Below are 16,498 nucleotides of genomic sequence, written 5' to 3' on the forward strand. Positions count from 1 at the left end.
AAAATATTGTTCTTTGTCTTTTTCTTTTTTTTTTATTGTAGCCCTCCACTAATAGAATGGTCTTTATTTTTCTTTAACTTTTGCTTTGCTAGGCTTATCAAGGCACAACACTTCACTGTTCAAATGCTGGCTTTTTGTTGAAAACTAACCAATCACATCACATTGAAACTTGTGTTACAAGGAAGTCGGCGCACACCTGTCACCATCTAATGGGCCTTTGATAACCCCAAAAAGGATTTCAAATGTTCTAGTAGGCTTTTCCTGACATGTTTGTTGCTTTCATGCAAAAGCCTGAAGTTTTTTTTCTTCTTATAGTGGCAACTATTTGGTACTGTTCACAATTGCCTCCGCCTTGACTAAGCCTAGTCTAAGACCCTTTTGCCCTCTGATGGCCTGTCTTTTACCACTCTTGGAAAATAGTTAAAACTGAGTGTGTTCTTAGTGTGTGTACATGTGTCTTGATTGATTGGTGTGTGTATCCCAGGATTTCACTTCACCACAGCAAACATCATCCCTCCCATCACCAGAAACACACATTAGGGTGGTAATTGTTGCGATAACACCTTCCAATAACAAGGCTCTAATTATCAGCATATTTGACTGTTGGGGTGTGTGTCTGGCACTTGTGCACGGCATGTGTGTTTTACAGTATACTGTACACCGGTATATATGACAGGTTAATTCAAGTGTTCAAATTCAAATATAACATTGCTGAAATGAGCCTCATGTCGTTAGTGAGAGTAGCAGGCCATGAGCAGAAGTCATGGGTCAACGTCAGAGTTTGTTTGATAGGCTGCCTACCTGACAGAACACCGAGTTTAAGCATTTGGCAGTCTGGTTTGTTGGCTGGTTAGCTGTCTGTCTGGCTTGTTTGTAGTGTACAAGCAGCTGGTTCGTTTCCTGGCTGACTGGCTCGATGCCTTCTTGGCAGCACGGATTGTATACACAGCCAAGCCTCAACACCCCAAATCACATTAATTGGGTTAAGTTTGTCCTGCACAGATATCACTTGTAGAGTGAGGGGAGGGGGGAAATATGTATTTATTTTTGTCTGCATTTGTTTAAGAACCACAGAAATGTAATCTATTCAAGGGTCAAACGTATCATAAAAATACCCATACGTTTAGTGTTTTAGTGAACATGAACAGTATAGTCATTAAAATATAAATTTGAATATTTGTTCCAATCAAATTCAAGATTGTAAAAATATTCAATATAAAAATCAAAAACGTCTATATTTACGTGGTCTCCCGATGCCGCCTGCGAAAGTGTGACGTAACCATTTCGCCACCCAGAGCCTAAAACGTTATCTAGTTGTATCATCACGTGTAAACATCTACAATGACATGTACTTACTACTTATGGCCAATAGAGGTCAGCAGATAGTCGATGATACTGCCCCTGCCACCTTCGAGTTCATTAAAAGTTCACACTTCTTTTTTTTTTCTTTTTAACACTCTGGTGATGTAGTTCTTCACTCCAGCATGATTACAGTTTGCTTCATTGATTTGTAATTCTGTAATTTATTAATTTGAAGACTAATTCAAAATCTGCCCAACCATTTTCGACAGCACTTGTCCTGATGAGGGAGGATGAGTTGGAGTTTAACCCACGTGATAGAAAGTGAACGTGCTACACACTGGACATGTCGTTAGTTAAATTATAAATCACATATAGACGAACAACCTGACTTTAAGAATACTAAAATCATGATTTTAAGCATGAAAGTGAGTCCAGAGCAAGGGCATAGCCAGACATTTTTCAGAAAGGTGGCTAGGATAACATAACACCTCAATGAAGGGTGGCTGCACGCAGGCTTCATTCTTAATCCTACTATTCACAGTCAGGGTTTCATGAATTAAAATGTGCACAAAATCATGAACCTTGCTCAACACACTCATAATCCAAGTGGGATTAAGTAAAAAGCAGCATTTTGCTGATCTTAATTTACTAAATACAGTAATTTCCTTTGCTGTTGCTTTGCTTTTGTGTACTCTCTCATAGTCTACTTCTATCTTGTGTGCTGATTCACAAGCTAAAAGCCAATCAGTGATTCATTGTCATGTCATCTGGCGCCATTTTGCATACTGCGAGCAATGGCTCATTCATTTAAATCATTAGTAAAAAGCACAATGACACATACTTTTCTTTATTTGTCACAATTGTAAATGCTGTGCTTTTGCGTTGCTTTTGGTTTGCTCCTGCTCTTCTTCTATTATGAATGCGGTGAGCAAGGTTCACGATATATGTGCATTTGGTATCATGAAACCATGACTCGATGGTATGACAAACAATAACTTCTCAGTCATGTTGGTCTTGGTATGGTTTGAAAGTAATGATCTTTATTCATGTTGAATGTAAGAATACATTTTTTTCCCCCTATAGACAGATTATTTTGGAGTTTGCATTCAGATCAAGCAATTAATATGAAGCTCTTGTAGCAGACTATCAAGAGGACTGCATCAGAGTGAAAATGGCAGAAATTTCAACCGTTGGAAAGTTGATGTATTTTATTGAATATATTTTAAACATGAATAGCATGTCGTTACTGACTACCCTCTGCCGGGACACGACAGTTAGGCCTATTTAAGTGCTTATTGTTTGATTCAATGTGTGCACTTTACCGAGTGGGACCGAGGACACAACACCGGGACGCGATCTTAAATGACTGTCACTCCATTAGTTTGGTTACACGTACGTCCGCTAGCAAGCTTCGTGATGCTTCCGTCTGTTCCCTCGCTTTCAGGATATTGACAAAATAAATGTGTTTAAAAAAATCAATTTTAGCCTCTTATACGTTCGTTTGGATCTTTCTTTTCTGTCTGAAAATTGGGAAGAGTGAACGGAGGCTTACAAGCACTTCTGTCTTCTCGAGCATTGAAATGGTGTTTGTTTTGCTGATTAACTCCATTAGGACAGTTAAGAGCACCTGTCGTTTTGTCACTTAAGGCTGAAAGTCGTTTAAACAATTCTTACAAGCTTTAAGGTGTGCAGTAACGCAAACACTTTCAGAACTCCATTAGGCGCCATTCAAATGACGACTTTGTTTGGTAGCATGTTTTTTTTTAAAACTTGATTTTCACGTAATGCGCACTTCGCTTATTGACCGACACTCCATTCATGTGTAAGTGTGTGCGTGTTGTCGAGTCGCGCCAGGAGTGACGTCATCCAGCCGACAAATTCGGCCTTCGGAGGACAGCCTTGTGAATTTGGACACAGGCACAGATAGCAACGTTTTCCCCATGGTGTGGGCGTGGCCAGAGAGTGACAAGGCGTGACCATGGCCATGTAGCTCCACCCCTGGTCCAGAGTGTATCTTGCTTTAAGTCAGGTGGTGTTGATATCAAATGGATAGATGGACATATTGTATGACTATAGCACTGAACAGTCAGGACGGAGACATGTTCCATTTTTTTCAGGTCACAAATTCCATTTCTTGTTGTATGGTCATCACTGCCATATTCTATTTTTCTTTTTCAGTGGTGGCATCACAAAAATAGAAAAACATGCTTGTGCAAACAATCTGTGTTTGTTTTGGTAGCTTTGGAGGTTCTGATGTGATTAAAACCACAACTTTCATGTCCTTCTTAAGCCGTTTGGTTGTTGGCTGGAAGCTGTAGTTCCACATCTGCTCCTGGATCGGTGCGTTCATGTCCTGTCTGTATGAGTTCCTGCTGCATGTCTGTCGAGCAACTTGTACTCCGTCGTGGCTACGTGATGTTTTCCTTGTGTGTGTGTGTGTGTGTGTGTAAGGGAGTCAAATCCGTGCAGAGATGACAGAGGGTGTAATCGCAAGCTATGTGATTTGACAAAGCAACTCTTAGAAGCTATTCAGCCTGGGGCCTGTCCTTGACCCTTAAGGAGCTTGTAATGTGGGCTTTTTTTTTTTCCATCCACACTCTTTTGTGTTTACCGGCAAAATTGAGCAGAGGAAAAAAGGGGGGACAGAGGGGGACCAACCACTGAGTGAGGGCTTTTGCCCCTCTGTGCCAACGGCAGTCACATTAGGGGAGTGTTGCACACACAGAAATGCACACACAGACCTCCTGGCGTGCACTCATTTCATGAGGAGGGAGTGTTGAGGGTCGGAGGGTGAGGCAGAGGGAGACGGCAGGGAGGGGGGAGGCACAGCGTGTAAAGGGGAGGGGGGGTCAATCTTAAAGGCTGTTCTGCCTCTCCACAGGAGGACACGGTCTACAGAGGCCAGTGGTCCCGCTGCTTCGCACCGGGAGCTCCACGTTACCCAGTTATCCATGACAACCAGAGAGGGAACATGCAAAAGCTCAGCTGTGGCCAGAGAGCACTCAGTTGGAGCACAGAGGGAAGAACAAAGCATCCAGTGATTTTCATTTTCACCCCCCCTCTTTTGTCTGCTTCACTTTGTCCACACACACATACAAGTGTCTCGCTCGCTTTTCTTTACCGGACATAAAGAAGCTTTGAAGAAGACACAAACATGCACACACACTTGAGTGGCTAATTGAATTATGTTTGTTGCTTTTCATATGATTCCCTAATGTTTTTTTTAAGAATTGTTAAAACCTTTTGTGGGTTCATATTTATAACACAAAGATCTATATTACTGACAGAAAAGGAGAAGACATTTTGTGGTCTAGACCTGAAAGTGTGTAAAATGCTCATTATACACGGTTAGGCTCTGCTCAGCCCAAGTGAATAGGCTTAAACTAATCCTGTCAGAGACTCCCCTGAAGAAATTGCTACAAATGAGTAAAATATTAATGCCTTTTAAGACAAAGCAGCCATTTAGAGGTGGGCCATGCTCAAATTAAGCAAAAATAAATATTCTGTTAAAGTAAATCCAGAGCTTTCTTTTCCTTAGCAATTAGCATGCATACATATCCACTCAAGGAATATTTCAAATCATCTCATGTCTGAGTTGTCTGGGTGGCTACGTTGCTTCTGCAAAAGGGAATCAATGTGCTTTTTTTATGTTTAATTTGCCAAAGCACAACTTTAAAACCCATTTGGCAAGGGAAAAAAACAGTTTGTGTAAGATTGCAGGATAGTTGGGTCAACAATGGCTTGATTTATTGGCCATAATTACACCCATTCTTATCCTTGCGTACAGTTGCACCTTCATACATTTGGAAATTGCACCCAATAATTATAATGAATTGTATTTGTAATGCACTTTACATTTCCAAAGAAACTCTGGATGAACTAGACTTGTAAGTCCACAATTGTCTTGCTTATATCTTGGCTCAGTTCTTTTTACTTTCCCATGATGTTAAGCAGTGTGTGACTTCAAGTACACCTGCAGGTGTGTCTCTAAATAAATGTTAATTATCCTATCAGAAGCTTTCAAAGACATTATATCATCATCTGAGTTTTCTCAAATTGTTAAAAGGCATAACAACCTTACAGTATGTAAACTTGTGACTTTAAAGAACATGACATGAGCATCAATTGGCTGGCGACCATTCCAGGGTGTACGCCACTGCTTGTCCAAAGTCAGCTGGGATAGGCTCCGGCTCATCGGTGACTAGGATAAGCGGTACTGAAAATGAATGGAAGCGTGGATGGTAAGTTTGGGTGCATGTCTGTGAGGAAACAATGTTCTAATTTTGGTCTTGAGCTGAAAAGGTCTGGGCAATCTGCCATGCACAAAAAGCTTTACCAGGCTTTTCTCCCTCTGCCTGTTGTTTGTTTCTTAGCAACAGTGATCATGGGTCAATGTGACTCATTCTATTTTAGTAAAGAAAAAAAATCAAATTCTATTTTTGAATGTTTTCTTACAAAGAAAAGGAAGGTCAACTATGAATGTGTGGATAAATTTGACCTGCAACATAACACGAGCGTTAATGTTGGTGTTGTGTATTTCATGTGTGGGTGTGTGTGCACATGCTGATTGAAACTGAAGTTGCGGTAGTAAACACCTAGTAGTAAACACAACCCACGCATTTTTACTCACGATTGGAACCAGTGGTGGCTGTCACTAACTGGGAATTGAACCCACGTTGTTATTTGATTTTAGGGATTGGCAAGCAACAATGAGGCCTGGCCTTATTTCAAGATACCGCTACTACGATCAAAAACTAGCAATTTGAGAAATAGAAAATTGCCATTATTTCATGCAATTTTAAGGAAAAATTATTTATTGAGATTCGTCAAGTCTTTTTGGGTGGAGGAGGGGTCGATCAGAAGTAGTCTCACACTGGTATCAGTTTTTTTTTTAAAAGCATCAAAAATCCCTATTTGATTTCATAAAGTGGATGAATAATTTTGACCTTAAGTAAAGTACAATCTAAATAGTTACAGCAGATTTTACAATTCTGTAAAAAAAAGTAATTAACCTGTGCATCCACTTGTCATTATGAGTCATTGCTTCCTGCGAGTAAATCAACTGACTTCAACTAAACAGGTTCTTGAGTGGGTAAATCGACGGTGCACATGCGTCTTTTTCAAGCAGTTTATATGCTTAGGTTGGCAAACCTGTATAATTCATTCTCTCCATATCCCACAGTAATCCAACTCCACATTTTCCCTCTGTCTCCTCCCTGTCATGTCTCTCAGCCCATGTAATGGCACGAGTCGGCCACGGGTTGGCGCTGTTGCCCAACACTCCCCCCGCGCTCGCCACTTCTCTCTCGGCCTCTCTCTCGCTCCCTCTCCCCGTCAAGCCCTGCCTTGCCTCTCTGCCTCAGCCAACCCGGGCTGTGCCGAGCTGCTCCCTGCGGGATCAGAGCGCTCCCCCGCCGGGACCCTTCTCTCACATCCCCCTGCTGGGACGCGGCTACATTTCCAGCCAAGCACTGCCTGCCTTGGCTTTATTATGTGTGTCTGCGCCGCAGCCCCGCCAGCAGAGGCAGGCAGAGGAGGAGGAGGGAGACTGGTAGCCAGAGTCAGGACAAAGAAAAAGCAGGGAGACAGAGGCTAGCGAATATCTGGCTCTTATTAACACCACAGGGCACAGGGCTTTGGGAAATAATAACACGTTCGTAGTCAAATTCCTCATGCGAGGGGGGTGGAGATGCGCCATGTCCGTACCACCCGAGCACTACTAGGAAAGGGACGAAGCCTGCGCGACGCTTTCCCGGAGGGCAAAGACGAACTCAACTAAAAACAGACCGTGGTAGTTACTTTGTCACGGGGCATATTCCATTCACCTACAAACGCCGACACACTGCGCTCGTCGCCTCTCATCCACCTGGACAAGAACGTTTCGCGCAAACGGACATTTCCGGACTCACTTTGTCGGTATTTCCGAGTGTCGCGTTTAAGCAGAAGTTGTTTATTCTACAGGTTGCCTTCCCTCTTGCGTACGCCCATTACGCTCGATATTCCCGACTCCACGCTTTTCAGGTTCGGCGTTGCCGGACCCACGCGGTTGTCTGTGTTTTTTTTTTCTTCCCCCGACGCCGACTCGAGCGAGCGAAGGTGCCGCATTGCAACAGGCGAAGAAGCCGCGGCCGAGTGCAAGAGGAGGAGGGCGGTTGAACCTCGGCTGTGCCCGCCTGCATGGTGAGCTGAAAACACGGAACGGAGCAAAATAAACAGCAACAGCGGTCGAAATCAACCCGCGGCAGAGATGTCCAGACGGAAACAAGCCAAACCGCGCTCGGTTAAAGGTAAGAGAAAACATGTCTTGTATTTTGTGTTTGTAAGCCAGTGCGGCCAGAACCATCAGTGAGCTTTCGCTTGCCGCTTGACATTTAGGGTGAAATTGAGGCCACAGGATAGAAAAAAAAAGTGCATTGATCACCCCCAATGGTTTTAAAATGAGTTTATCAATTGAAGATGGGGCACTTCTGGATGGCTCCCCTGACATCTAATTGAACCTCCATCCTCTAATCTGCTCTGTTGGAGTGTGTTTTCCTCACTTGTTTTGCTCCATGGACCTTTCTTGACCCCTACATATCAAACTCGTCTCGACACATGCTGTCAGGCTTTGTTGTTTTACATCATTTTGTGCCTCAGATGTGCTAAACAAGTGTTGATGCCTCTCATCTAAGATCTAAAGAATGTCAGTCTTCATCATTGTTTTGCTTCTTTTACTTTTATCTCACTCCCTATGTTCTTGTGATGTCATCTGTGGTTGTGCACTGACTGATTTATTATGGCATTGATAGATTATTTTTCCATAAAGTTAAAAACAAATTATGATTTGTTTTTTTCCACATAAACGTTGTGTTGAGTCAGACGAAGAACCCCCCCACTTTGTGTAATTACTGCAAGCCAGTATTCATTGTAGTGCATGGGTGAATGGGCATCATGCATGAGGGCATGTGGTGGCCTTGGCCTCCATGTTTCCTTTATGGGACCCAGATGGGCAACGGGATGGGCTGACCATGTGGTCAACACCCCCTCCCCCATTTCCTTCTCCATATAGTCTGTCCCACTTGGACTATCTAGGAAGCTACTAGACCTGACACTAATTCAAACTAGTTTAATACAAACTAGTTTGACAGAGCTGTATGATCTAAGTGAGGATTTCTTGTCTTGTTTTATTTCTGGTTTTTGTGTCAATATGCACATTTTACACAAGGAGCACTGGCGCCATTATCAATATTATGGGTTGTTTGTGCAGGATTTAAGTGGCTGAGGTTAGAAAGTACAAAGAAAGCTGTTGTGTGAGATCACAACTTAAGCCACTGATGTCACCCACTAACCTTGGCAACCGAGTTTCAGTATTTTATTTACAAAAAGCGTCATGTTGTTGCTTGAGAAACATTAAGCTACCGGTAATCGTAGTTAGAAATAGCATGAGATCAATAACAGGAGTTTGGGGGGACACTTTAAAACGTTCACTAAATTGCTCACAATTAGTTGCACATTTATTGTTGAATTCATTGTATTTAGAGCATATTTATTTATGTCCTATGTGAAGACATACAGCAAGGGTTGTATGTGCATCTACATGCAAAGGACCAGCGACCGTTTCACTATATTTGTCAAATAGAATGTTTTATGTGCTCAACAAGTGGTGAAGGTTTTGAATTGGTGCAGTGCTACAGTTACATTACATTTAACTTGCAGTTGGCCTGAATAAAATCAATATCTGTGCATTTCCACTTTTTTTTATTTTTAACTTTTGATGATGAGTGATCTAAGGTGTTAAAAAGTCTAAACCAGTGATTCTCAAACAATTTACACCAAAGACTTACATCTCCAAGTACCACCTTAATTGTTATGCTTAATATTATTGTAAGCCATTGAAACAAATGTAGAGTTTCAACATTAGCATTTAAATAAAATAATGTTGGAAAAGTATTTAACAATTAAATTAAAATGTATTGCACAGGCGTGAAATAAAAATGGTTCCTGACTAAATGCTTAAAAACAGATTAAATACTGAATGCAAATTATTCTATTTAAGATGTAAATATGACTACTAATATAACTAACTGTAACTGTATTTTTTAATCTCCCTTTGTTGTCTTTGCATTAGTTGATATTTTAATTTATTTTTATATGCTTTGAAGTATTTTATGTTTTAAATGCATTTTATTTGTGTTTAATTCAGTGATTCTTTCGCATTCCACCAGAGGAATCCTGCGTACCTCTTGTGGTAACTTTACTCCCACACTATCACTGGTCTAAACCATTAATTTCAATATTCTAACTAACAGAAAATAACCAGCATACAGATATTTATTCTCTCACCATTCACCACTTAATTGACTATGTATGCCACACATCCACACTCATAAGTTGGCATGGTAACTTCCTGTCGGCATGTAAATGCGTACTTGAAAGTCAAAACCAATTTGCCACCGAACATAGCGGCACTCCGCAGTGTTGTCTGGTGGAGCTTTATCCCCTTTTTTGAAAAGTAACACTTTGTCATGCCAATTTGACCTCGAAAATTGCAAGCACGGAACTATTGAATACTTATATCACATCACAAGTGTAACTAACAGCAGAGTTATTATTATTATTATTATTATTATTATTATATATTTTAAGTCAGATTGCACTTTTAACATAGACAAAGTCTGTTATTTTGTCTGGTCTGACCTTTCTACTGGAAATGTTCACTGTATGGCTGCACATATTGTCCACTGGTTGTTGTCTGGGAGAATCGCTACAGGTCAAACTCAAGTTTTTGGTAGTTGTTCTTAAAGCTAGGCAAATAATTGCTTTTGTACTGTTCAGAACAATATTGAAATTTTCTTGTTTACATTTAGTCATTTGTATGGTTGGTTGATGCAAGCATGCAGAAAATATTTACCTAACTACGTAGCATGTGGCAACCATTAAAAATAAAGTTTTGTTTAAAAAAAAAACACAATCTCCATAACAAATACATTAAAAAAAACAGTTTATTGTAGATGGCCTATTCTACTGCTCTTCTCATGAATAATGTTCCATTTGCACTATTTAAGTGGAGTTTTTTGAGCAAGTCATAATTGAAACGTCATGGTCAGTTAGACGTCTCAACTTTTGTCTTATACAAGATTATTGGTGGATATATAAAACTGAAACTTGTCAGCCAATCGGAAAAGGAATTACCCGAGTAGCAGACAAAACTGAAAGGTCGAGGTCCGAGGAGGTACATACAGTATGTTGAAAAATAATCAAGTTGTACTCATTAACTCTCATTTGAAGGTGTTATTTTGACCAGATTTCCCCAAAGCGGCAAGTTTTTGTTTCTAACACAAAAAACTCAATTTCTCCTGAACACCGTGTCCAATTGTCAAAAATATTGGTGCGTTGTACTTGGCTGGAAGCGCCATTTTAACCGGACTCAGGATTTTGACAGACTATCATTTAGGTAGGTGAAATGTTGTTATGCTACAAATTCCTCAATAATGACAGCATGAATTTTATCGTCTCCAAAAACAAAACATGACTTGTCACCTTCAAAGTAATTTTAAACCCGCCGGTTAAAATACTATTGTTCACAGTATTGTTAGTACAAAACAACAACATGCTTATTTTATCAGCTGTACTACAGTACTTGCTAATATAAGATTGAGAAGGTGTACACGCTATTGTGACAGTTAAGTAAATACTGTAGTCTGGACTTTTGTATTCAAAGATGTTGCTCCTTCTTAACAACCAGCATGTGGCGGCTGTCGTACATAGCGTTGTTGATGCGCACAAATCATTTGCTTCGGACCACTGACTTTGTCCGCCGTGGCTTTTGTCGCTGCCCTCCAAGCGAGTGTGTGTGTGTTTCTGCTTGGGAGATCTGCATTCTCATGCTCGTTTGCATGCGTCGCAGACATAGCCGTGACATGAAGGCAGTCTGATCACAGCAGCCAGGATAACCAGCTTAGCTTCAGTCAGGCAGCCAGGTGAAGCGGAGCGAAGCAACGCTGAGGCCAAGGACCACCACCACCACCACTCTGTGCATGAGCACCTAAGGTGACGCAGGCCTTGTAGGCTCGCTTGCATAAGCCGATGTGTAGTCATGCAACCTGTGTGTGTGTGTGTGTGTGCGTGTACATGCCTTTTGCTATCTCCCCTTCACACCTTGCCCTACTGACAGCTTGACAAGACCTGACATTGGGGGGATGTAGAGGGAGTGGGGTGAGATTGAGTTGGAGGGGAACACAGGGGGTGAAGGGTAAAGGGGGGAGAGAGCTGTTTGGCGGTGGGCAACATTTACACAGAGCAGGTGAGTGGGCAGGCGGGAGGGAGCGTTGGAGGCCAGAGCGAGGTGAGCATCGTCAAGGGATTATCGGTGTTTTCATGTTCTCCTGTCTTTCACCTGCTCACCCAACTCTGACTCGACGGCTGCCTTACGGAGACACTGGCAAGCCAAAACAATATGAGAGAAGCACAAAAGTCCCACCTCATCCATCTCCTGCTTTCGTTTCCCACTGACTCGGTGATGTAGTGCTGGGCTAGACCATGAAATCACATTTTCAAGTGAGGAAATCGCTATCTCCCGAGTCATACTGGGATCTTATGATATCGCTTCACTACTACTACTTTTAGTTTATGGCTGTTTATATTTACACACCAAATTGTGTTGCTACTGGCTATGAATAACTGATAACTGGACAGGAATAATTAAGCTGATTATGTTGATGTCAGATTTGACCTCATATTTGTGAGTGTATGGATGGTCATAATGGCCAATTAATGGGTAAGATGTCTGTTGATAATGTGGATTGTTGATTAATCGTGTTACCAAACATTTCACTTTCCTTTCACAAATCGATTAATCTTTGCCATAGCCAATTAAGGATATCCCTTAAATGATATAGATTGCCGCCTAAATGTGCTGCTGCTGGAACTGAAAGTAACATGGTGAACTAAAGCAAAAACAAAACAAACAAAACTTAATAACTTGCTTTTTTTGTAGATAATCCATCAAGCTTTAAATCTGTACTTGCTAACCATTGAACTGAAGGTTGTTTTTGTAAAATAGCGCCAATAAAATGAATTAATGCGTCCCGTTAAGAATTGATTTTGACTAACTGTAAAACAGATCACGTCAACCGTAGCGAAGAGCAGTCTTTATATTACTATCCTCATGTATTTCACCTCTGTCTCGTCTTTACACAGATTAAGTCCGTATTAACAGTAGGGCACTCTGCTAATTGCAGTCTGTTAATTGAACATGGACAAATGGTCGTAGAAATGCATGATGGGATAAGAGAAGAGGTGGGGTGAGGAGGAGGAGGAGGAGGAGGTGGTGAGTGAGAGAGCGAGCGCCGCTTCCGTCTTATCAAAATATTATTTCAGTGGATTAATCCCTTTTTAATGTGTGTCTTTAGTGAGGCGCGGCAGCGAAAACCTCCTCCTCTGTCTGTTCGGCAAAGCTCTCTATCCTATCTCTCTTTCTTTCCTCGCTCTCTCAGCTCTCAGCCCCTCGAGTCTCTCATGCATTATGTAGTGATGATTATTACTTAATTACACATTAATAAATCCGCTTCATTTGCAGGACATTAAACTGGAGTTGAGCACATATGACAGGGAGACGGCGGGCGGCAGGAGACGGGAGAGGGGGGTGAAACAGGGAGCACTTACTCTTGAGCGTCGGTTGGGTTTGTTTAGATTGTTGTTTATAGTCAGCCGAGCCCGAATGAGCCTTTTGACCAGGAGAGCGAGCGCAAGCCAGCGAGCTACGCTAGCTCCTGCGGGCTAATGGCATCATTTCCACTCAATCTCCTCCTTTCAGCATCTTCCTACTGTTTACACCCCATCTCATTTTCTCCCGCACTGTGTGCACTGGGCATCATGTAAACAGATTTTTAGTTCAATTATTAAGAACTTTGCCGAGACCCTTTTCACAATCATCCTACTGGACGGCTGTTTTCAGTTATCTCATGCACGCAGGTGTAAAGGTATCACTGTTCCTCTTCGCCATCCTACTTCGAAAATGAATTACGATGGCGTGAAATTTCATCTCTGTAAGTTATTTGAATGTAACGAGACTCTGGGACAGTAATTATTCATTGCCGCGAGTTAAATTTATTGTCAATTAAGTGTTCAAGACATTAAATTTAGTAGTACCAAGCTGCCAAAAAAAGGGAAAATTAATTATGGTTGTGAAATGTCATTAAGTGGCAATCCAGTTTAGGGCTTCGATAGTTATGAGACTCAGCTGACGTGCGTGTCAACATTCAGCTTGTTGTGTCACTCTACTTGATTAACCTTTGTGATTGTCCGCACTGTTGGTGTATTCTAGTCACTAGAATACAGCATGCGCACACGCTGCTTAGTTTTTGTTTTTTTCTCTTTACTTCTCTAGCTACATCTGGCTTTACCATTATTGTAGCTTTAATGTGACTTTTGGCACAGCACGCATATTCCTACTTGCTCCTATAAAACTCAGTGTCCTTGCACTGGTCACTTTGTTTTGCCAGGCACGTAGGATTAGTTTGGCACCGGGAATTTGAGGATCACCATAAGTAGGGCTGAACAACTAATCAAATCCAAATCAACATTGCGATAGTAAAATGCAATTTTCAAATCACAAGATTGCTATTTGGGGAAAAAAAATCATTCTCCCTCACTTTTCTACATTTAATGTTATGAGGACGATTTCAACATGTTTTGATCCACTGCACACTCACCCTGCTCTTTTTCTAATCAGTTAAATACTTGCATAATTTGAAATGGGAAAAAAATTAACCCAATATTTTGACATGAACAAATATTCTGAATGTCATACACAAATATGTATTAAATGGTTTACTTCAATGCATGTATTTATGTTTATTGCTCAAACACAACCTGTAACCATCCGCTGTCAAGCCAAGAATCATCTGCGGTCAAAATTAATAGTGTGATTAATCTGCGCTAATACATGATTAACGCAACAATTTTTTATGATTAACAATGAGTTAACGCTTTAACGTTGACAGCACTAGTTGTAATACGATTTACTGGCTTATATTCATGCCACACTTGTTTGAGATAATTTTGTGAAGTTATTTATTGCTTGTATTTGTTAAAAATGTCATTGGAAGAGGACCTTAAAAACACTCATTAAATCACAATCACAATATTGAGCTGGGTGTGGGAGGAGATCACAATTGGATTATTTTTCAAAATCGTTCGGCCCTAACAATTATGATTGAGTAATAACTTTTCACAAGCTTTTCAATGTCGCTAAACTGAAAAGAAAGACCAAAAAAAGAAAAAACAATATGCTTACAGTTGGCACCCACCATTCATTTATGTAATGTCATTTTGTGAGATAGCGTGATACCTTCAACAAAAGCGTGGCCATTGTACGCACAACAACATAGAGCCGCTCCTGTGTAAAAGGTTGTATTGGCATTGCATAAAAGCTCGTCGAAGCATTAAATGGCTTTCTGAAAGCTTTGTTTGAAATTCTATTGACTTTGAACACTCAGCGGGGAATGGATTTGACTTTTTATTTTTTTAATGGGACAAAACAAGTTAATATAATTGGTGATTGGTGGAACCTAGCGGCACTTTGCATTGAATATAATGGGACTCACATTGGTCTGTACTCAATTAGGACCAAATTATAGCACACTTGAAGGCTCCGAGTGGAACAAACCTGTCTTGATTTTTTTTTTTGTTCTTCTCAACACATTTTTGACAAGCCACTTTTGGAGTGCTGCAGGTGTAAATAATAAAATAACGGATGGTGGCATTCCATTTAGCAGCTTCAGTTTCATGGCCCTGGTGGGGATTATGCTGACTATCTGACACACTAGCACATAATGCTGAATGCAGAGTCTTTCGTGTTGCTTTTAGAAACACATTAGGATCAGTTCATAAACAACATAAATAACAATGAAATAGTACTTGGTCAGACATTCATAGGTACACGCATCCTGCATATGCCTGAATTTTGTCAATATTTTCTGTCAACATTATTTCTTAGTGTGAATGTTTTAAATGTGTTACGTTAAAATAAATGTGTATTTATGCTTGTGATAGATGGAAGCTATCATAACCCCTATCCTAGAGTTTTTTCAGGGCTGATACAATACCAATTATTAGTTGTCAAGGAGGCTGATAACTGATATTTCAATATTCATTTGCAGTAGAAGAGAAAATATTTGTCAAAATAAAAAACAACTACTACCTTTTCAAACCTAAGCAAGTAAATAGCTCCCTAAAGTTTTCTACTGTAAATACAATTTTCCAAAATTTAAACGTAATTTAATAATAAAAACAAATTTTATGAACTGTCGGGTGTTCCCGTTGTCAGCATCATCTTTTATAACGTGGGAATTTAAATAAATGCATGAATGAAAAGTTCCCTGTATCTCACAGAGTGACAAATGCATGCAAATGTATGAAATTTGCGGTTTTCATCAGGGTACGTAAAAAGTTTCAAAACATCTTCGCAGATTGTCTGAATATGTTTGAAATTTCTTTGCGACAATTAAGAACTGTCTGTGAACATATTGCAAATTTTTGATGAAAACCCCAAATTTGCTACGTTCGCAAGCAATCACCGCTCAGTGACATACCAGCTTTATCAGTCTTCAGATTCATAAAAAGGCAGATGCCAATATTTGTCAAAATGCCAAATATCGACACAGATATTCAACCCGGCCTATAATCGGTCTATTCATAATTTATGCATACAAATAAAGAATGTTGTATTTTGCATTAAATTGTTCTTTCTTCAGGTCCCTCTTTTTGCATCGCATCATCACATGTATTTGTATATTTTAGTGTTTCCTTGATACACCGTTTGTTGGGTTGACCTAATTAGCAAAGGACACTTCGCAATCTATCTATATTCTATAGCTTATCCTGTTCGTGATCAGGGGAAGCCGGCACCTTCAGTATCTTACTTGCAAACATCACCCCAGACTGGCCGCCAGACAATTACATGGCACCTAACTTTCTTGAGGAACGTGAGATGAGATGAGTTTCTGTGTTAGTCACTATAGCTATAATTGTAAAATGTGTGCATTTTTATGGTTATTTGAAAGGAATAATTGACAAAATTCAGGCATATGTACGATATGTGCACCTATGAAGGTCTGACACAAGTGCCATTTTTATCATATTATTATCATGCAGCTTATGAACTGAACTTAATTTTTCTTTTTTGATGGTAAAGCTGTTCAACTATGTGATTTAC

The 16,498-nt window shown here is 40.4% G+C and overlaps 1 protein-coding gene across 3 annotated transcripts in view; it reads left to right on the top strand.

The window, feature by feature from the left end:
• Positions 1–6,589: 6,589 nt before the first annotated feature.
• Positions 6,590–16,498, top strand: part of znf423 (zinc finger protein 423) — a 129,496-nt gene continuing 119,587 nt past the window's right edge. For 2 of the 3 annotated variants that reach the window (XM_077568561.1, XM_077568563.1), the window contains exon 1: positions 6,590–7,589. In XM_077568561.1, the coding sequence (XP_077424687.1) occupies positions 7,550–7,589 (40 nt within the window). In that variant the 5' untranslated portion in view covers positions 6,590–7,549. The remainder of the gene's footprint in view (positions 7,590–16,498) is intronic. The other variant, XM_077568562.1, reaches the window with a different exon arrangement.

The sequence above is a fragment of the Vanacampus margaritifer genome, chromosome 6 (assembly GCF_051991255.1).
Source record: "Vanacampus margaritifer isolate UIUO_Vmar chromosome 6, RoL_Vmar_1.0, whole genome shotgun sequence".
Classification (NCBI taxonomy): domain Eukaryota; kingdom Metazoa; phylum Chordata; class Actinopteri; order Syngnathiformes; family Syngnathidae; genus Vanacampus; species Vanacampus margaritifer.